At 35.8% G+C, this 23,939-nt stretch overlaps 1 protein-coding gene across 1 annotated transcript in view; it reads left to right on the top strand.

Moving 5' to 3' along the window:
- The first annotated feature begins 3,811 nt into the window (after positions 1-3,811).
- Positions 3,812-23,939, top strand: part of immp2l (inner mitochondrial membrane peptidase subunit 2) — a 124,019-nt gene continuing 103,891 nt past the window's right edge. The window contains exons 1-3 of the mRNA XM_048158132.1: positions 3,812-3,968; positions 13,471-13,605; positions 16,230-16,333. Coding sequence (XP_048014089.1) covers positions 13,474-13,605; positions 16,230-16,333 — 236 coding nt within the window. The 5' untranslated portion in view covers positions 3,812-3,968; positions 13,471-13,473. The remainder of the gene's footprint in view (positions 3,969-13,470; positions 13,606-16,229; positions 16,334-23,939) is intronic.

The following is a 23,939-nucleotide window of genomic DNA, read 5'->3' as shown; positions in this document are numbered from 1 at the left end:
TAAAAAAATAAAACCATCTCGAGATTAAAGTTGTTAAATTTCGAGAAAAAACTCGTTAAATTTCGAGAAAAAAGTCGAGATAAAACGTTGAGAATAAACGCGTTAAATTGCGAGAAAAAACTCGTTAAATTTCGAGAAAAAAGTGGAGATAAAATGTTGAGAATAAACTCGTTAAATTACGAGAAAAAAAATCGTTAAATTTCGAGAAAAAAGTCGAGATAAAATGTTGAGAATAAACTCATTAAATTACGAGAAAAAACTCGTTAAATTACGAGAAAAAACTTGTTAAATTTCGAGAAAAAAGTGGAGATAAAATGTTGAGAATAAACTCATTAAATTACGAGAAAAAACTCGTTAAATTTCGAGAAAAAAGTCGAGATAAAATGTTGAGAATAAACTCATTAAATTACGAGAAAAAACTTGTTAAATTACGAGAAAAAACTCGTTAAATTTCGAGAAAAAAGTTGAGATAAAATGTTGAGAATAAACTCGTTAAATTACGAGAAAAAAATCGTTAAATTTCGAGAAAAAAGTCGAGATAAAATGTTGAGAATAAACTCATTAAATTACGAGAAAAAACTCGTTAAATTTCGAGAAAAAAGTCGAGATAAAATGTTGAGAATAAAGTCATTAAATTATGAGAAAAAACTCATTAAATTAACTCTGTAATTAAATTAGTCGTAATTTAACGAATTTGTTCTCGTAATTTAACGACTTTTTTCTCGTAATTTAACGAGTTTTTCTCGAAATTTAACAACTTTAATCTCGAGATGGTTTTATTTTTTTATTATTGCTTGGCCCTAATCCTCTTCCGTAGTTAATACATCAGTGTAATTTAAAATAAAATTGTATAACAACATACATATATATAGTTGTTATATAATGGTATTTACCAACAATAAGTACATTTATTGTATCAATAAATAAGAAAATTAATTAAATCATTTAAATCTATTGGACTTCAATGCATTCATTGACATATACACACATTTCATGATTTATTGACATTTTTACTAAAGATTTATTTATTATTATATCTCACTCTTAGTCCTCCTTACATTTTAGTTTTTTAATTTAGCGATTTGTATTCTAAAAATCAAAATGAAAGTAAATCGGAATGCGCTCATGATGAATGTTTTCCTTTTTTTTTATTCATTGATATTAAGTAGATTTCATTTTACAGCTGCATATTTGGTGGTTTATTGACTATTTTGTGGAAGTCTGAAGTGCAGCTCAGAAACGTTTTTCACCGATGAACTGAACTGGACATCTCGGTATAGTCCTTCTGATATGCAGTTACAGCTGGAAATGATAACATACTGGAAAAGCCATGAAGAGATTATGTACGCTTTGAAATGGCATGTAATTTACAGCAAAATCTGAAGATCTGGCAGGTCCATATCCCATTTAGAGTGCTCTGAAACATATTGCTAGCAAGGTATTTTTGATAGAAGTACAAAATCAGTGTTGTACAGCTTTTCTTTCCACACTACGGCAGTCTTTTTTTTTTTTTCTTTCTTTTTTTTTTTCGAGGCGTGCAGCTAGACCTGCATCCCGTTTTAACCGCTTTGTACTTTCCGGAATGGCTAAAAGGTGCTACATATTTCTTAGTGTTTGGTTTTTTTTCTAATGTAGCCTCGTATCTACCGAAACTGCCTGACCGTTTAAATGTGCCATGTGATGAAATTGTGTGGTCTCCGAGTTTTGTGCCAAAGATGCAAACAGTATTAACTTCTTTGTCAGTGAGAGTAGTTAGGAAAGCTTAACTGAAGTTAGCGTGACCGCTAGTGCTCAACAATGTGCTTCTTAAACCGTGTGCAGAGGCGTAGATCAAGACTGCATGGGGCATGAGCAGTACAAAGCAATATAACCAATGTAGTTTGCAGAGAGTGATAGAAACAAACATCATCTAGTTCTGAGATGACTTTTCCCAGCAGCCTGATCTCAAATCAGGTTGTGTTGCCGCAGTCACTTCCGAACAATATTGAGTAGATCAAAATCTGTTTTTCTTTCTCCTTTAAATGTTAAATCTGACAGAATGTTTCGCATTAAGGTCAGAAATTCAATTTGGACTCTTATTTGGACTTTTGCTCATAGATGATAAACACAAAGTTTAGGAAATGGTGTGTGGAATTGATTTTCTTTTATATTGGGTTTACCTTTTATATATTTTTCCATTAAAAATGTCTTTAAATCATTAAAAGAAATCATTTTATGTGTAATTTTTACCATGGAAAAATAAACTTCAAAACATTCATTTTGCTATCAAAGCCAGCAAATGTTCAATGAAACATTTCAAAGAAAAGAGAAAAGTTGCCACATTCTGACGTAAAATTGATAGTAACAAACAGCTTTTTCACTGCCAGCTTGAAAGCCCACAATTCCTTTAATAAATAATGGATAATTTGATTGTGTAAATGCAACCTTCGTGAATCTCGGCTGTTTACTTTATCGACCGCGTATGAACAGTTGAAGGTCTGAATTTTATAAAAATTGTTCACAGCAAAAATGTCCCCTGTGCATTTTTGTAGATAGATACAAAGTATTTTTTGGCAACCTAAAAAGTCTGAAACGTGAAGAATCAAACCAACGTTGGAATGATGACAAAATACTTAAAGATGGGCACCGATTCATTTGTACACTATTTTATTAACGGCTTCGCGGCAATGTTCTCATATTCCCATGTTACTCGAGTTGCTCATTTTAGGCAATCATGTTTTGTAATTTCGATGGATTGCCAATGGTCAAGTCGTAGGACTTCAACTCTAGTTGCGCTTGTATTTCTCCTCTCCTTTTCTCTCCTTTCACTCTCCTTTTTATGGATTATACTCTTTCTGTTCAATTTTTTGAACTTGTAAAGTTGTACTTTATATCATACAATGGGATGAAAGTATTCCATATAGCCTGTGTTACAGATTTTGTACAAAAGGTGTTTATATGAAAATGTAACCAGTTCATAGCTTTGAATGTTGCAACTAAAGTTTTTATTTGTAAATGTTGAATATTAACCATCAAACAAATAAAGGTTGATTGATGTAAAGTGTGAGTTTTTATATATTATTGCTTCTCTTGACATAGATCCATCACGAAGACTGCAAGCAACCTTACAAACATTAAAGGGTTAGTTCACCCAAAAATGAAAATAATATCATTAATTACTCACCCTCATGTCGTTCTACACCTGTAAGAACTTCGTTTATCTTCGCAACACAAATTAAAATATTTTAGTTGAAATCCGATGGCTCAGTGAGGCCTGCATAGATCCATTAATGTACTAAAAACATATTTAAATCAGTTCATGTGAGTACAGTGGCTCAATATTAATATTATAAAGCAAAGAGAATATTTTTGGTGCGCCAAAAAAACAAAATAACGACTTGTATAGTGATGGCTGATTTCAAAACACTGCTTCATGAAGCTTCGGAGCGTTATGAATCTTTTGTGTCGAATCAGCGGTTCGGAGCGCCAAAGTCACGTGATTTCAGCCGTTGGCAGTTTGACACGCGATCCGAATCATGATTCGACACAAAAGATTCATAACGCTCCGAAGCTTCCTGAAGGTGTGTTTTGAAATCGGCCATCACTAAATAAGTCGTTATTTTGTTTTTTTGGCGCACCAAAAATATTCTCGTCGCTTTATAATATTAATATTGAGCCACTGATACTGATATTGCCTAATTGTTGTATAACTTTTCAAATAAATCTCTAGTGACACAAAACTTTGTGAAGTAACCCACATTGTGAAAATTACTGTGGCGAAAAACCTTTTAATCAGGCGTCTACCTCATATCCTCGTTTTCGTTTGGCTAAAATTAGACGTAATAACACTTTTTGTAAGGAATTTCATTTTCTTGTCAGTGCTCGCTAATAATATATGAATCAGAATTGGCGGGCTTTAGGACCCGGGAAGCAGCGAGCTTGGTGTCGTAATGAACGGAGCGACGTACAGCACATACATAAGACATTAGGTGAGTGTGTTGACACACGTCTGAAACCATTGTTACTCGGCATTCAGACTTTACCAGTGTTGAAGCGTTTATGCTTCACTTTTGTTTAAGGTTTTTAATTGTATCCATCCATTATAAATGTCATCACACGCCTATTGTTTGCTCTTGCTTACAGTAGTAGCGATATGTCCACTCAATCCAACGTGGTCGACATACACGCTGAACTAGGCTACTAGTGGATTTACTCATGTACGTTAGTGTGAGTTAGTGTCGCAGTTTTTAACTTAGTAGTACACAACAAAATGAAACATGAGAGATGTAAGTAAGATGACGATATTTTCTAATGTTGTAGTGCTGTTTGAACAGGCTGTATCCTAAAACCTGTAATTCTTTTGTATACTAGTTGGAATAACTGAACTACTACAAATGTGCAGTGTACTAACTACAGAATACTGTACTCCTCAATGCAGTGCACTTGAATCGACCATGATCTTCCATTTCCTGAATCACAAAATTCAGACACAATTTTAAACATTTAAAGGTGCAATATGTAAGAATTTTGCAGTAAAATATCCAAAAACCACTAGGCCAGTGTTATATATTTTGTTCACTTGAGTACTTACAATATCCCAAATGTTTGCAACTATTTGTAAATCTTGAGAAAATTGCAATTTTAACCAAGGCTCCAGGACGTGTGAGGAGTCACCTGTTAATTGTGTCATACCCGCGTTACCCTCGGATTCCGGTTTTATTTTGTAGAACCATGGAAACGCCAAAGATGCTTTAATATATTACATTTTAATAGACAAGGGAACAACTGTTTTGATATATTTATAGACAGGAAACTAATTATTGTTATATAGCTTAACACGTTTTATCTTATTGTTTAAATCTAATTTTCTTGATTTTTTGCAAGTACCATGCTTTACCATGCCTCAGAGAAATACACTACTTTGTGAAGTAGCTAACATAGCATAATCAGATGCAGCTTTATTTTTAGTAACAGTAATTTTACTAATTTTCTCCATCATACAGTACGTTTTAAAATTAATTGCATGCCATTTATCAACACAAGCTATCCAGCATTTAATATGATATTCTAAAATCGATCTATCTTACTGCAGTGTGTAACAGTGTCTCACAGCAGTCACCGAGCGAACACACAGAGTAACATTATAACATTTTCAACACACTTAAATGTGTCTGATATGATAAACAGATCTGTGTTACCTCATACTCATGACCGGAAAAGCGGAAGCGGCACCGGTGACTGTGTCATAATAAAAGTTCCGCTGCTCACGGCGCGTGTTGCGCAATCGCTCCAGCTCCTCGTTCAGCTCTCACAGCACTCGGTCCTGCTCTGCTTCATACTGCAGTAACGTTAATAATCGCATTCATGAACGATTTCTTCCCGAGTCCTATCCTGATTCTTTTCCACCGGCTGTGAGGTGGAGACCACATGTCCCAAGATTCCGCGCTCAAACTTGGCGTCATCAAGCTACACCTTTGTTTTGAATAGGCATCTAGCGACCTCTAGAGGACAGAAAATCTTACATATTGCACCTTTAAATTAAAGAGACAGCTGTAAGTTAAGACATTTTTATGCAAAATTAGTTTGCGAAATAATAGTTTTTATATCCAGAATAATAACTGGAAGCCACTTACTAAATAAACACAATCACACATAATCATAATCGCCATCACCTGCTTTCAAATGGAGTGGCATTTAATAGACAGAACCGTAGATCACTGACAAGCTACGCAATATCGCATTCATTATCGCCTTCGATAATGAACGCGATATTGCGTAGCTTGTCAGTGAACTACGGTTCTGTCTATTAAATGCCACTCCATTTGAAAGCAGGTGATGGCGATTTAGCGGTAATCAGGGAACCGGCTTTACTGACGAATTGCGCGTGACAATTGTATGCGATATATCGCCCAGCCCTACACACATGCTTTGTAAAAAGGTCATGTGGTGATACAGTATAATAACTTTTAAATAGTTTGTTGTTGTATAGGCCTATGTGTAATGTTTCATTCTATTTTTTTAAGTAGTAGACAGTATGCACTGTATATTGTGCGTGTAAGCAGTGTGTTAGTAATCCATTCCTAACTAAGTTATTGCATTTAAAGCATGAAATGAAGTTGCGATAGTCTTTTCTTCCCCATTGTAACGTATACCCAAGTGAACCTCTCAAACAAGAAAAAATGTAGGACGGGACTTGATTTTGTCCATCGTTAATTGATTGGATGGTTGTGATTTGCTATTGGTCGATCTCATGTGAGTGACAAATTGTCCGGCCCTCACGCCATTAAACACATCATTAGAGAAGAGATGTCAAAATGATATTTTGATTAATGATTATGAGAATTTTAACAAATAATGATGTGCACAGATAAATAATTTATAATTAACAATGCAATCTTACATTAAAAATTCATCAATTTTGATTTAATGGTGACTTGAAACCAGCCTATGATGCCCAAATGTTAATTGTCCCAAATGTGTTTATGCTTCTTTGTATGCAAGGCAGCTTATAATGTATTCAGACAAAGCCATTGATTGTTCACAGTCACTCAGTTCAGGAGTAAAGATCAGCATCTTTTAATTTTTGCGATATATAGCTCATATATTGCCAACACGTGAAGATACTGATATAAAAAGAGGCCATTCTCCCATATGAATGCTGGATTTAGTTTCTAGGTTAATTCATTAACAAAGCTGCCCTAATGAATAGGATTATTTTGAATTTCTAATCAGTAGCCTAACTTGTGAAAACGTTTTTGGCTTTGCAGTATAAAATGGTTGTTTACATTAAAATAGTATTTAATTTATATATATATATATATATATATATATATATATATATATATATATATATATATATATATATAAAATAGATAGATAGATATGTATGTATAATATATGTGTATATATAATAAATGTTATACAAAATTAATTAAAATATATTTAAAATAATATATATATATATTTCTTATTATAAATGTTGAAAACATTGCTATTTTTAATAAATACAAATAAATGCTTTTCATTGAACTTTCTGTTCATCAAAGAATCCTGAAAAAAGTATATTTCCACAAAAATATTAAGCAGCACATACATTCAACATTGATAATAATAATGTTTCTTGTGCAGCAAATCAGCATATTAGAATGATTTCTGAAGGATCATGTGACTCTGAAGACTGAGTAATGATGCTGAAAATTCAGCTTTGCATCACAGGAATAAATTACATAAAATATATTCAAATAAAAAAAATAAAAAAACATTTCCTATCATTTGTAATAATAATTTGCAATATTATCTTTTTACTTTATTTTTGATTAAATAAATGCAGCCTTGGTGATCATAAGAGACTTCTTAAAAAAAAATAATTTGTTCATACATATATTTACTTGTAAAACTATTTTCAGCATAATGCAAAGGCTTTTAAGATGCATGTGAACCTTAAAATCAATCAAAGTTTCAGTTCTAGTGCATATTATAAACAGTTTTAAAAAGTGTTATCATAGGATATTGTGAGTCAGTCTCATTCTTTTTGTCTGCTTGTCTACAGCTGTCTACAGCTGTCTGCAGCACATCATTAATCTCACCACTGCTGTGATGCAGACTAATGGTCAAGCATTCCAGCTGAAATCATACTTACAGGTGCAGACATTGAGATAATGTAATCAGATTCGGTCTGTCAGCACCGTGTTGTGAAATGCACTGTTAAAATAGGCCCATGCATCAAGGAAACCCGAAAATTGCCTTGTCAAGAGTGGAAATCTGTCATTGCAGTTTCAAATTACCCTAAAGCAGCGAGTTCACTAAGCTTTTTTTGACATATTTGATGACTAGTGCAATTAAAATGGTTACGCTCAGGTATGCATAAACAAAGGTACCTGGCTACAGTTTTACATTAGGCAGTTGGCATATTTGACAGTATTACTTGCAGGATAAATGGGTTAGAAGTTATAAACGGGAAGCATATGATAAATTGATTCTGCTGGCATGAGACCACCACCGTTTCGCAGCTGTGTGGAACGGTCACCTAATATTACAGAGGCATTTGCTTTCAACTCTAGAAACACATCTTTAATTGGGCTCGGCCACAAAAAATCCATCTATGTTGCACACCTGCTGTGCCAACCTTGGTTTTTATTGCTCACGGTTTTATTTCTGTCCGTAGCACATGGAAAATGGTGGAAAATATTCTCGATTCTTAAACTGAAAAAGCCTTTGATGAAAAATGAACTCGACGCTTTCTTTTGATCACTGCGCACCAGTCCTAGATTCTCCCATCTGCCCGTTTTTAAGAATAAACTATTAGATGCTCCATTTTACACACCTTTGAGAACCATGTGCCAACCATCTATGTAAAGCCTCGGTCTGGGCATTGCACCATTGTGTCGCTCTCTGTCTGTAACCTGAATTAAAAAATATAGGATTGTGGCTTAGTGGAGGGACTAGTAAAAATAGAAGTTTTTAAAAGGCTGTCATGTGTTGTGTGGCTCCGGGGTGATTGGCAGTCTCTCATTGTATGTGCTGGTGAGGGATTATTGTTAGAGCAACCTGACAGCTGGCACTTGGCAGGTCTGCCCTGAACATCATGGATAATTTAGCCGCTCGTTGTCATAATAGTTCATTAGTCGCACTCTTGTGCTAGATGCATCTCTTCACGAACTAAGTGAATGAATACTTAACATTACAAGAAGTTCCAGCGCAGGGTAAGACACATCAGAGAATCTGGTAGATGAAGACGTGAAATCAAAATTTACCCTCTTTACTTTCTTAAATGGATAGTTCACCCAAAAATGAAAATTCTGTCATCATTTACTCCCCTTCAAGCTGTTCCAAACCTGTATGAGTTTCTTTCTTTTGTTGAACACAAGAGAAGACATTTTGAAGAATTTCGGCTACCAAACAGTTGAGGGCACCCATTGACTTTTTTTTCTTTTTTTCTCCATACTATGGAGGTCCATCCAACAACGAGTTGATAAAAACTGACGGAGTTGACAAAAACTGATGAAGTTGGCATATACTGACGTGGAGTTGACAAAAACTGATGCAGAGTTGACAAAAACTGACGAAGTTGACAAATACTGACGGAGCTGACAAATACTGACGGAGTTGAAACAACTGACGGAGTTGACAAAAACTGGCGGAGTTGGCAAATACTGACGGAGCTGACAAAAACTGACGGAGTTGACAAATACTGACGGAGTTGACGAATACTGGCGGAGCTGACAAAAACTGACGGAGTTGACAACAACTGATGGAGTTGACAACTGACAGAGTTGACAACAACTGACAGAGTTGACGAATACTGACGGAGTTGACAACAACTGACGGAGTTGACAACAACTGACAGAGTTGACAACAACTGACAGAGTTGACAACAACTGACAGTTGACGAATACTGACGGAGTTGACGAATACTGACGGAGTTGACAACAACTGACAGAGTTGACAACAACTGACAGTTGACGAATACTGACGGAGTTGACGAATACTGACGGAGTTGACAACAACTGACAGAGTTGACAACAACTGGCAGGAGTTGACGAATACTGGCGGAGTTGACGAATACTGACGGAGTTGACGAATACTGACGGAGTTGACGAATACTGGCGGAGTTGACGAATACTGACGGAGTTGACAACAACTGACAGAGTTGACGAATACTGACAGAGTTGACAACAACTGGCGGGGTTGACAACAACTGGAGGAGTTGACAACAACTGGCGGAGTTGACGAATACTGACGGAGTTGACGAATACTGACGGAGTTGACGAATACTGACGGAGCTGACAAAACTGATGAAGCTGACAAATACTGATGCTGTTGACAGTCCAGCTGGGGCCAAATATACAGTATATGTAAATAGAATCATGAAACAACATTAGAGGAATTCCCCATATGCAAAAAAAAACAACAAAAAAAAACCATTAATATTATATAGACTTTTTGAGAGCACTTGTCAATCATCAGACATAAAACCTGACAAAGTTGACGTCTGAGTTGACAAAACTGAATATTTTTCCACCTTAACCACATGTTGTGCAGTGGAGCAATTTTGTTTTCTTTCTCAGTTGTAGATGGCATTTTTGATATGTTTATTAAGACAAAATTTATCCCACGATTTACAGAAACTAATACACTGGGGTGACGGAGTTGACGTGTTAAAGCTGTGACCGCAGAGACTTCAACATTGTTTGTATAAAATTTAAAAAATATAAAACCTCCAGGACTATGTGTCCTACTGTGAGATCCACAATGAGCAGGAAAAAGGAAAAGTGTCCTCAGAGATGAAGTTGACCATGACATTGCCTGATTTATTTAGAATTATAAAAAATTCGGACGGAATTGACGCAAAGTGAGGACACAGCTTTGATAGGCATTTTTTTTATGGAAAATTTTTTTCAAGACTTACTTTTTGTATTATTTGATATATTACAATTCTCTGCCTTTCAATTTAAATGTATATTTTTGAATTTGTTGCATTTTTAAACACGTTGTTTGGCAATTTTACATTGTGATCTCATGCTGAGGACAGGTTAAATTACATGTATTTTCCAAGTATAGATCATGTACAAACCCAATTCCAAAAAACTTGGGACACTGTACAAATTGAGAATAAAAACAGAATGCAATGATGTGGACGTTTAAAATTTCAATATTCTATTCAGAATACAACATAGATGACATATCAAATGTTTAAACTGAGAAAATGTATAATTTTAAGGGAAAAATAAGTTGATTTTAAATTTCATGGCATCAACACATCTCAAAAAAGTTGGGACAAGGCCATGTTTACTACTGTGTGGCATCCCCTCTCCTTTTTATAACAGTCTGCAAACGTCTGGGGACTGAGGAGACAAGTTGCTCAAGTTTAGGAATAGGAATGTTGTCCCATTCTTGTCTAATACAGGCTTCTAGTTGCTCAACTGTCTTAGGTCTTCTTTGTCGCATCTTCCTCTTTATGATGTGCCCAATGTTTTCTATGGGTGAAAGATCTGGACTGCAGGCTGGCCAATTCAGTACCCGGATCCTTCTTCTACGCAGCCATGATGTTGTAATTGATGCAGTATGTGGTCTGGCATTGTCATGTTGGAAAATGCAAGGTCTTCCCTAAAAGAGACGACGTCTGGATGGGAGCATATGTTGTTCTAGAACTTGGATATACCTTTCAGCATTGATGGTGCCTTTCCAGATGTGTAAGCTGCCCATGCCACACGCACTCATGCAACCCCATACCATCAGAGATGCAGGCTTCTGAACTGAGCGCTGATAACAACTTGGGTTGTCCTTGTCCTCTTTAGTCCAGATGACATGGCGTCCCTGTTTTCCAAAAAGAACTTCAACTTTTGATTCGTCTGACCACAGAACAGTTTTCCACTTTGCCACAGTCCATTTTAAATGAGCCCAGAGAAAACACCTACGCTTCTGGATCATGTTTAGATATGGCTTCTTTTTTGACCTACAGAGTTTTAGCCGGCAACGGCGAATGGCACAGTGGATTGTGTTCACCGACAATGTTTTCTGGAAGTATTCCTGAGCCCGTGTTGTGATTTCCATTACAGTAGCATTCCTGTATGTGATGCAGTGCCGTCTAAGGGCCCGAAGATCACGGGCATCCAGTATGGATTTCCGGCCTTGACCCTTACGCACAGAGATTGTTCCAGATTCTCTGAATCTTTGGATGATATTATGCACTGTAGATGATGATAACTCCAAACTCTTTGCAATTTTTCTCTGAGAAACTCCTTTCTGATATTGCTCCACTATTTCTTGCCGCAGCATTGGGGGAATTGGTGATCCTCTGCCCATCTTGACTTCTGAGAGACACTGCCACTCTGAGAGGCTCTTTTTATACCCAATCATGTTGCCAATTGACCTAATAAGTTGTAAATTGGTCCTCCAGCAGTTCCTTATATGTACATTTAACGTTTCCAGCCTCTTACTGCTACCTGTCCCAACTTTTTTGGAATGTGTAGCTCTCATGAAATCCAAAATGAGCCAATATTTGGCATGACATTTCAAAATGTCTCACTTTCAACATTTGATATGTTATCTATATTCTATTGTGAATAAAATATAAGTTTATGAGATTTGTAAATTATTGCATTCCTTTTTTATTCACAATTTGTACAGTGTCCCAACTTTTTTGGAATCGGGTTTGTATTTAAAATAATACTAACAAAATTATTTAAAAATAAAAGCAATGAATGTCCTGAGTATCCAAATTTTAACATAAAGAAGGCTTTTGTGTATAGGACATGTTTTGTCCCTTATGTTTTGACCACAGGTGTCGATAGAGAATGTAGTAATTTCACAGTTTTGAATTAATTTCTCACAGTTGCGGCGTTATTTCTCATAATTGCGAAGTTAAGATGTTACAGAAGTTTATGTTTATGCATTTGGCAGATGTTTTTATCCAAAGCAACTTGCATTGCATTCAAGGTGTGCATTTACATTTGACCAGTTCTTCCTTTCCCTGGAAATCAAACCCATGACCTTGGTGTTGCTAGTACCACAACCTACTGTTTGAGCTGAAGGTAAGCCTACATAGTAGTAAAATGGTTTGCGAATGCTGTTACATGCAAATTTTAAATAGTCAGTGTTTGTATTATATTGATAGTGTTGCTGCCTCGGCTAGACTACATACGCAGCAGAGTCAGGAAGGTGTCTTTTTTGCCACCACAAAAGAGGTTTTTGTAATTTTCCCTGTTTGAGCCGGATCTGGCTCACAGCAGTGCAACCCTGACAAATCCTGCCTGCACTGCGTTATGATTCGCTCAGCATTTTTTTCACCCTCACATCTCCTAGATTCTCTGCTAAGTTGTTGTAGTCTCTGATTTTTGAGCCTCTTGAATACCCTCTGTGAGCAAATGGCTTCAAGACTTCCTTCAAGTGCTTACTAGTAAGTCTGCAAAGTTGCTGCGGGAGACCTTGAGGGTTTTTTGGGAAAATAGTACAAGCTGCTCTTCGTCTTTTTGTTACTATGGTGAACTATAAAATGAATGAGAGCCATAATTGCATGCCGTGTACCTCCAAAAAAAGCATCACACACTATCAATTAATGGTATTAGAGCAAGCGTGCTCTTGTCAGATTCAATTTCAATGCCTCAGTGGGTTTTCTGCCCTAATGCTTTGGGTCTACAGAGTTTTGTCATTGCGAATACGCTCTACAGATGGCTACAGATAGGTGCAATTACTAAACTCATTATTTAAATTGATGCTTTATGAGAGTTTTCTTTGTTTTGACCTCTCTAGTCCCTTGCAATTTGATTCAAAACGAGATGGTTTACGCTTAAGTGTGGTTATCTGGTCTGCTTTTGGTACTTTTGTTCTCTTTGTGAGTTTAGCCATCCAACATATCCTTGAAACATGCCTTTTTCCTGTGGAGAGACTTTTTCGCAATAGATAAACAACAAAAACATCCGTGTAAGATATTACCAGACTCTTTGAACAAGCCAAGGTCATTTTCTCTTTTTATTTTCTCTCTCTCTTCAGGCAATGACTCAGACGGGCTTTGGGCGAAGATACTTCAAAGCATTTGTTAGTGGCTTCTTTGTAGCCGTCCCCGTGACAGTGACTGTTTTAGATCGTCTTGCCTATGTGGCGCGCGTAGAAGGTGCCTCAATGCAGGTGAGATGTCCTTTTTCCACTTTATTGAACTATTCTTGGTAACTGTTGTTTTGATGAATCTGGTTTATTCTAGTTTTGCTGAAAGTTTGCAAAAGATGTGCATTTTTCTTATGAGACAACTTAATTTTTTGGCACTTTGAGCTGTGGTGCTCTCTTTGGCGATGCAGGTTTGAGTCCTAGATTTGTCACCATAGTGGTTTTCTTTCCCCATCTACCCTATTTCTATTTAATAATTTATATACAAAAGGCCACCAAAGTAAAAAAAAAAATCTTATTGTCATAGGACTTAATATACTTAATATACTTAATTTTGGACATTGATAAATCTTGGTATTTTTGTTCAATAATATTTTTTATTATTATTATTTAAACTTTTAAGGGTATTTTATGATACTGTGCAATACTGTACAATTTTTATTAGCTATTTTTCCCCTTTGAAAAAATACACAATTTTTTTCTGATATATTTTTTAATTATTTTTCAGTTAAAGCAATATTCCTTGTTAAAATAGACAATGTATTTTAAATCCAATTTTTTTAATGTAGATTAGTGCCATTTGTTGGGAGTAAAAAAAGAAAAACGTGTGTAATGCCATGGTGTAAACACTAGATTCCTATGTAGTTCAATATAAAGTGGCTTATAAGTTCTCTAGTGGTTTTTAGACATAAATACTTATTTTTATTAAGTTGTGGATATGGATTTATACTTATACATTCTCAAAGACTACTTTTTGTCAAGGTTTAGATTTTTTTTTTTTTAAATGTTGATTTGAAGTGTCAGTTTTTGCATTAATTTTACTACAGTCAAACCTGAACACAGAGGAGGGCATTTTGATACACACAACATTAAAATTCAATAAAAATGTAACAAAAATGAACAGGTATCTTTTCACAGCTTGTTTTTATCTGATTTCAACCTCTTATTTGAGTCTTTTGGCTCAATTTTACCATATTATTACAGCCACACCAGTTCATTTGTGTGTATAATAGTGTGTTGTGTGTGTGTGTCTCTGTGTGTGTGTGTTTGAGTGGGTGTGTCTGTTTTGTACTCTTGTGTAAACTCTTCCTTGCTGTTAGTTTTTTACTGCTTTGTGGCTGAATTACTGATTTTATTTCACACATTTGAAAAAACTTCATATATGTGTGTGTGTGTATGATTGGCTGTATGTGTCTATTTTGCACTCTTGATATTTTAGTATCACCCCTTCATTGATGTGCACTTTTTTCAGCACAGTGGTTGAATTGTAGTTTATACCACCAAAAGATTCTTTGAGTTTTCATATTTTTACATATTTCCCTTTAATTTCCCACATCGGTCATTTTTGACTGCGAAGGAGCCAAGTGTGACTGTTTTTTCGACCCTTTAACTTATCATGTTAATGATTTTTGTTTCGGTGTTCATATAGCTACTGTGTAAAATGTAAACTTTTTTAACCAAAGAGGACCAGAGTGTTTTAAAAATATATTGTATTGCAATATTAAAACATCTATGCTTATTTTTGAGGAAGTTATGTTAAAGTGACAGTTTAGGGAGCTTAATAGCCAATAAAAGCACATTAAAGTCATGACCATATTCACAGTTATTTGAGTTTTATAATACCATAAAAATAGCCAAATATATGATGACTATTCAATATATTGCCCAGCCCTAAGAAATAGTAAGAGAACTTTACTTTAACAAGCTCCTCTAGTTGAACATTAATAAACTTTTTCTTATATTAGGACTTTGCATTAGGGCTCAATCAAACCAAATGTCCTAAACATTGCACTAATAGCACTAAGACCACAATAAAAGACACCTCTAATAATGAGAGAAAACCATCTGAATACACCATGCTCACCAAACAGAAGTACTGCTTCATTATGTACCTAATGAACACGAACTAACCAAAACGGTGTTGTTGTTTTTGTTTTCCTTTTGGAGTATGGTTTTCTATCTCGGTTCATAGTGTTATAAATTTGCTAATGGCTTTTCCCGGCCCATCCACGGCCTTTGAATCCAAATAAGTCACTCCATGGACAATGCTGAAAGCTGACACCAATACAGAATGAGAAAATGTGTCTGAATAAAAAAGATAGAGCGCCCAGCTGTGACAGATAAATTCTCTAGGCAGGAACGCTCGTCGGGATATTTATTTTAGAAGGACAGATAAGAGATATTTCTGTCAATTATCCCAGCAAGCGTGAAATGGCTCATCGAGATCTCCCCTAATGATTCATTGGAGGCCCGTGTATCAAGTCAGTCGTTGACTTGCATGCATGAGAAGGTTCGTCACACACAAGTTGTTTGATATACCACCACAAAAGAGTTAAGAGAAAAACAAATTCTGTTTTGAAGTTAACTTGTAGACGTTATTTTTATCCTTCAGTCGAAAGGCAGAATGAAGAACAGAGCGATTCTTTTAAAGAACTAAATTAAAGCAAAGTCGCTGCCACTGAGTTTATTCTTAGAGTTATGGTAGTTTTGGAAGTTTGTGTGGAATGGAGGATTAAAGCAATAAATCACAGACCAAAAAGAAAAAATTATACAACTTAAAAGTTTCTAATCTGTCACAACTCTTCTAGAGACTAGAGTTTACGAACCATGTAGGCTCTTAAATATCATGTGGTTTGGATCTTTTCCAGCCGTCCTTAAACCCAGATGGAGAGACGTCACCTGATGTTGTGCTGCTCAACCGCTGGAGTGTGAGGAACTACCAAGTACAGCGAGGGGACATTGTGTCAGTTCTGTGAGTAGCCGCATTTAAGCCGCATATTGTCCTAAACGTGTGAGCCATTATGTCACATTTCACTGTGGGCGAAGCGACCCAGCGCGACACTGCAGAAACTGGAGAAACCAAGTGACTGAAAAAATTTTCTTTTGTTTGTAATAGCTGGCTAATGCAGTGCTCAACACTTTTTTTTGCATTTTATTGTATTGTGCGTTGTTGTGGTATGGTGTAAAGTAGGGATGCTATATATCGGCACTGTTAGGGATGCAGGATATTTCATTTAACAGGCAATTTTAGAGATATTAAATTTTTATTTAGTGTCTATTTACACCAAGTGCAAATAGCCTGACTTGTTGGCAGAGACTGTTTACACTAACTCCACCCACCAATGTCTGATCGAGCCAGACAACATTATGAAAGAAATCCCGCTGATAACAGGAGCAGTGGTGTGGAGAGAAAATCGGGTGGCGTTAGCTTTTTACGCGACCGACCCGAGTTCGAATCTGCTTTTTTCCGAGCTTATTCTTCTCCCTTTTTCCTTATCAGCTTGGAGAGGTGTTTATTTTAAATAAAAATGAAAACATTTTTTTTTTTTTTTGAAAATTGGAATGAAGCGCCTACAGGCCAAACGTTTTACGCGTACGCGAGGGTCCGCGTACAGTATGTGTGACTCGAATTTCGCCATCAATTTCCGCCTGTGAAATCGGGTCTCCTTTAGGACCCCAAGCGATCCCATTGGTTCAAATTGCTTTTAATAGGTACTCTCTTTAGCGCCTGATTACAATTCCTACAAAATCATGTTATGATAAATACTGTTTCAACCATGTTATAATGACTAGCATATACTAGCATAGCATACAGATAAGCAATTAACCCGTTAGCTTAGTTTATACACACATTTACACTTACCCTTTAATGTAATTATGTGTTAAATTAAGTGTTAAATGTCCAAATATTTAAGTTATAAAAAAAACAAATTAATGATGTTCAATTATTCATTTAATAGGCTATTATTATTAGACTATTCATTAATTAACAGTTCATCAAGTGTGAGAAATTGCATTCAGTTTGTTTGATTATGCACTAATGTGTTTTCATATGCATTATATAGTAAGCTATGCATATTTTAAATTAAACACTATATTGCCAAAAGTATTGGGACACCCCTCCAAATCATTGAATTCATGTGTTCCAATCACTTCCATGGCCACAGGTGTATAAAATTAAGCGTCTAGGCATGCAGACTGCTTCTACAAGCATTTGTGAAAGAATGGGTCGCTCTCAGGAGCTCAGTGAATTCAAGCGTGGTACCGTGATAGGTTGCCACCTGTGCAATAAGTCAATTTGTGAAATTTCCTCACTACTAAATATTCCATGGTCAACTGTTAGTGGTATCATAACAAAGTGGAAGCAATTGGGAACAACAGCAACTCAGCCACAAAGTGGGAGGCCACGTAAAATCACAGAGCAGGGCTCTGAGGCGCACAGTGTGCAGAAGTCGCCAACTTTCTGCAGAGTCAATAGCTACAGACCTCCAAACTTGGTGTGGCCTTCAGATTAGCTCAAGAACAGTGCGTAGAGAGCTTCATGGAATGGGTTTCCATGGCCGAGCAGCTGCATCCAAGCCTTACAACACCAAGTGCAATGCAAAGCGTCGGATGCAGTGGTGTAAAGAACACCACCACTGGACTCTAGAGCAGTGCAGACGTGTTTTCTGGAGTGACGAATCACGCTCCTCTGTCTGGCAATCAGATGGACGAGTCTGGGTTTGGAGGTTGCCAGGAGAACGGTACTTGCCTGACTGCATTGAGCCAAATGTAAAGTTTGGTGGAGGGTGGATTATGGTGTGGGGTTGTTTGTCAGGGGTTGGCCTTGGCCCCTTAGTTCCAGTGAAAGGAACTCTTAATGCTTCAGCATACCAAGACATTTTGGACAATTTCATGCTCCCAACTTTGTTGGAACATTTTAGGGACGGCCCCTTCCTCTTCCAACATGACTGCACACCAGTGCACAAAGCAAAGTCCATAAAGACATGGATGAGCGAGTTTGGTGTGGAGAAACTTGACTGGACTGCACAGAATCCTGACCTCAATCAGACAGAATACCTTTGGGATGAATTAGAGCGGAGACTGTGAGCCAGGCCTTCTCCCCAACATCACTACCTGACCTCACAAATGCGCTTCTAGAAGAATGGTCAAAAATTCCCATAAACACACTACTAAACCTTGTTGAAAGCCTTCCCAGAATATTTGAGGCTGTTATAGCTGCAAAGGGTGGGCCAACTCCATATTAAACCCTACGGATTAAGAATGGGATGTTCATATGCACGTAAAGGCAGGCGTCTTAAAACGTTTGGCAATATAGTGTTCTCAGGATAATTATTAACTGACAGTTTGGGGAGACCCAATTTTGAGGGAGGACCTGATTTGTCATGACACCGGATTTTTGTTACTTTGTACTTTTAATTTTTTTGCAGTAATTAGTTTATCCACAAGGTGGCAACCGTGCCCTGGGGGCGTCGATTCACAAGGTAGTCGAAGAAAACCTGCATAAACAGAACAGACCGTAACGCATGCAAGCTACAGCAACAATGGAGGCCTACATAGATGAGAGATTGTGCGAAGAGGTTAAAAAGTACCCTCAGTTGTACAACTCTAGCTTGAAAGAATACAAAAATATTTACATGGGTTGAAAATCATGACGAGAGATTGCTCAAAACTGCATGTGTCGAATGCCTGCGTACGAGTCAAATGAAGTATACTTTGCAAAGCTGTGTGATCGACTGTGTATGATATGAGATATGTAAAAAATGAAGTATACTTTCTGCTTAACGGGTATTTAATTGTGGGAATAAAGTATTTAATGGGTAGGAGTAGGATAAGTAGTGTCCCAATAAGGCAGCATCCATTTATGATATTAATAAATATAGTCATATACACTGAATATTTACACTAAGTATATGCTATATATAGCATCTGCAAAGAAAATACTGATATTTTCACTTAGTGTAAATGTATAATCTTTAGCAAATCAAATATTATACTGTACTGTACATTATAATTTTGTTGTGGCAAAATGAACTTGTAGCGTTTAAAACAATTTTAGTTTTTAGTGTATTTTAATTTATTTAGACCAAAAAGGGTTATATTTTTATTATTGGTCATTTAACTGTTACCGTACATTTCAATAATTATCAGCTTATCTGTATCAGCCAGAATTTTATTATTATTATTATATAATATTATTTAATATTATATTATATAATCTTTCTCTTGAGGTTTAGATATTATTCTTCAGCCTCAAAATGAAAATCTGTTTTACACACTTTTAGTTATAATGTTGTGATGCCTAAATTCACTTAACATATAAAATTGCTGATTAAAAAAACTATTTTGTATTAAAATGATATTTAACATTGGCCATTTATCAGTTATTGGCTGTATTATCAAAAGAATTATTGGCTTTTTATATCAGCCAAAATTGCATTTTGTTGCATTTCTAGTATTAAGCTTCATTTTTGCAGCTCAGCTGGTGAAATTCTTGAAAATGGCCTAAAATGTCTGAGAAGTCCATCTATTAGCTGAAATTTGTCAGATGTGATGTTTTTTTTGTGACAGAACATCATGTTGATGTCAATCAGTTGAGCCTGCAGACCTCTGCTGTTCCATGGGTGTCATGTTGAGTCCTCGTATCCACTCAGGTTTCCAAATCCTTGACGAAAAATATCACATTCTTTCAGAAAATTGCCACTGAGATGTTCTCTATCCAGACGAAGACATCTGTAGCGCTCAAAATTGCTAATTGGACCATTTTGGTCCATCTCTAATCTGCCACAGATCTCCTTGACCTTAAACCCAGCTGCTCTGAGTATACTAACTCAAGAGGAATCCTCCTCTGGATAATGAGCCCACTCTGTCAAAAGGCCTTTTAAGGGTTTCTGTCATCGCAAGTAATTGGCATGGACGCAATCGTCTGATATACTTTAATGCGGTGCTCAACACCAAGAGCCTTTTGACACAGACCCAGCGGAGGCTATCATCTAGACTCTAGTTAGGTAACTCCTCTTTACTTTTATGTATGGTCTTTATTTTGATGCACCAGGGGGAAAGAAAGTATTTATTTCAGCCAACTTCTCGATCAAACACTCACCCTGCTGTGTTCTTTGGCTTTTATACGTTTGATAGGCCAGTAGAAGGTTCAGCGCCTTTAGCTGTTCATATGAGGTTTTGATGCTGCGAAACCGAGCGACTTTTATGTGATTATAATGCCACCACAGGATGTTTATCACATTTAAAGCTTTACTCTGTTTGCCGGAATTCTGGTCAGAGAGTTTAACATTGAATTACTGAAGCAGAAACCTTCATACAATTCATTAACTGTTACATTATTACATTTTAAAAAGTCTTAGCTTTTTGTGTCATTTTTTTGTGCCTCCAGCAGTACCAAAAAAAGCAAACATAATGACTGTTTTCAAAAGGTTTTTAGAACACTCCCTTCATTTGTCATTGGTCAAACAAGCAAATAGCTCCGCCCCTAAACTCACATCATTGGCTTGACTGTTGCTATGTCAGGCTGGTCGGAATTTTCAAACCGTCTTAATGTTTTCTAAACGCCACACAGAGTTGTTCAGGGAAATCTACCTTTTAATAACTTATTTATTAAGCTGGAACAGGATACATTTTTGTGTGTTTTTTTTTTACATAAAAAGTACACATTTCAGCTTTAAATTTATATACCGATATCCCTGTATTGGGAACAATGTTGAGAGTATGGTAAGGCAGATTCATTCTGTCATTACCCAAAGATGGCACTCTTCCCCTGCTGGGAATTCACTGAGCTGGGAACATGATGTTCATCCTCAAACTATTCTGAGGGGAAAAACTAGCATTGCATACTAATACTCTTGACTTTGATTGCTTTAGAATTTATTCAAGGCCCATATAACATCATATATATATATATATATATATATATATATATATATATATATATATATATATATATATATATATATATATATATATATATATATATATATATATATATCCTGTATTTTAAATGAATAGTTGAACAAAAAATGACAATTCTATCATTATTTACTCAGCCCCATAATATATCATTTTATGTGATCTTATGTGTTCAAAAATAATAATAAAAAAAAACACCATAAAATAACAATAAAAGTAGTTTAGACTCTATATTTCATGTCTTCTGAAGTCACAGAACTCAAATTGAGGTGTAAATGTTGAACTCTGTTACAACAAATTAGATTTCAGCATTCAGAATTCATATGGCCTACTTTTGATACTCCTATGATGCTTTTTTGTCGTTTTGTTTCAATACAGAAAAAGGCTGCATAAAGACTGCAAAATGTCTCCTTTTGTGTTTCACAAAAAAAGTGTGTGTGATGGCAGAATGTTTATTTTTGAGTGAACTATCCCTTTTTAAGTTTTTATATTTCTGAACCATATTTATCATATTTAGATCACATGACCATCTAAATTGGGACGAATCAATCTTAATTTTGAAGCAAGTCTCTAGGTTTCGAATCTGACATTTCTGAGTGCGGTTGAATCTGAATGCGTTTATGCAGTTGCAAGAGTTTTGTTTTCCTCTGCCTGTTTGGATCAAATGCAGATGTAATTGGGACTCATTTCAAATGTTGTCTAAGGAGATCTCTCAGCCCACAGAGTAATATCTTATTTAGAGAACATTCCTCATCTTCAGACAGCAGTCGATGGGGAAATGGTTCTGTCAGGGTGTTTTAAAGCAGACAGAAAGCATTTTGTCATGCTTTCAGCGTAAACAGGGACAAACTTGATGATTTTATGAATTGCCATTTGTACATTACCACTTCCCGAAAAGTTCTTCCACAGCATTATTTGGTCAAAAGTGAGGGTTATGCATCTGTTACTAAGAGGAAACGGTGGCACAAAATTGAGAGCGCTAAAGATTTTGTCCTTTTGAAAATTTCCAAACATTTTACAAATAACCACAGGTCGCAAAGACTAGGAGCATCGATAGTGGACAAAAAGTCCATAAATGTCCATTGATTCACAGCATGCCATGTCAATTTTCCCACTCTTTTCTGAGCACTTTGAAGTGTGCTGGGCAGAAAATGGGATCTCATCAGGGGCTGGATTGGGTTGAGTGTAATTAGCCATCTACTTGGAAACCAGTTTAATTCATGCGTCCTCAGAGAAGTTTCATGGACCAAACCCGCATTCTGAGAATTTTGCATTCAGCTCAGAGTATGAGGTGAACTGAGGCTTCTGAGGGGTTTTTAGGACCAGCATGCTTCTGCTTTCATAGACAACCTGCTTGGTTGTTAATGTTTTGGCAGGAAGCCATGATGGTGGCAACCTCGTTGTTATATAAGAGTGCTGAAGGCGGGTCAGGTTTGGGGGTCTCTTGAGTAACCAGAAACCTGTTGTTTTTGTTTTTCAGAGAAATATGTGAAACATCTGAAACGTATTAAAAAAAGGACAATGAGAATAGTTCGGGGCCAGTGTATTGGAGTTTTGGGACATTTGATAGAACAGCTAACGGTTGTATTAATCCTTCTCCGTGAAGCTGTAAAATTATTAATATTATAATTAATAACAATAACAATAATAATAATAATAATAATGTTGTTGTTGTTAATAATAATAATAATAATTATTATTATTATTATTATTATTGTTATATTATAAAACCCATTTTATCAGATTAAACTTTAATAAGATTATATAACAATCATGTGTATATATATATATTTGTATTAATGGTAAAATAATAATATTAATAAATAATAATAAACATTATTTAACTCATTATTAATATTATTATATTCAATTTTTTAAATAATAAATAAATAATAATAATCTGAAACTACTTTTAAAAATACTGCAATTTTTATTTATTACTATATCAAAATTATTAATTGTATTCATTAGGAGTGTAACGATATTCAAACCAAACCAAAAAAATGTGATACACCACCCAAGGTATGAACCGTGATACTCTCATGGCGTACCGAAGAAACCGTCAATAAAACAGCTTGTAAAATGTAAACCCTGTGTCACATGATGTTAGCATTTACCTCCGGCGAGTCCACAGCTTCTTAGTTCGTCAGAGAAATGAACTCTTGCTAAATATATGCACTCTATTAGCTTATATATTCATTATATTTTACTTAACTAGTTAGTGGTGTCTTGATTATTTAATGTATGTTTAAATAAATCTGTCATGAAAATGACAAATGATTATATTTCAACAACGAACTGGAGTAAAAACATAATTTTATAATTAGATTTAGAAGTTAAAGGTGCCCTAGAACTAGTTTTTACAAGATGTAATATAAGTCTAAGGTGTTCCCTGAATGTGTCTGTGAAGTTTTAGCTCAAAATACCCCATAGATTTTTTTTAATTCATTTTTTTTAACTGCCTATTTTGGGGCATCATTAACTATGCACTGATCCAGGCTGCGGCCCCTTTAAATAGCGCGCTCCCTGCCCCATCCCCCCCCCAGCTATCGACTATATTTACAAAGTTCACACAGCTAATATAACCCTCAAATGGATCTTTACAAGATGTTCGTCATGCATGCTGCATGCATGCGTCGGATCATGTGAGTATTGTA

Source organism: Megalobrama amblycephala, linkage group LG15 (assembly GCF_018812025.1).
Source record: "Megalobrama amblycephala isolate DHTTF-2021 linkage group LG15, ASM1881202v1, whole genome shotgun sequence".
NCBI lineage: Eukaryota > Metazoa > Chordata > Actinopteri > Cypriniformes > Xenocyprididae > Megalobrama > Megalobrama amblycephala.
The sequence above is the reverse complement of the archived record's forward strand: the minus strand, read 5'-3'. Positions and strand labels throughout refer to the sequence as shown.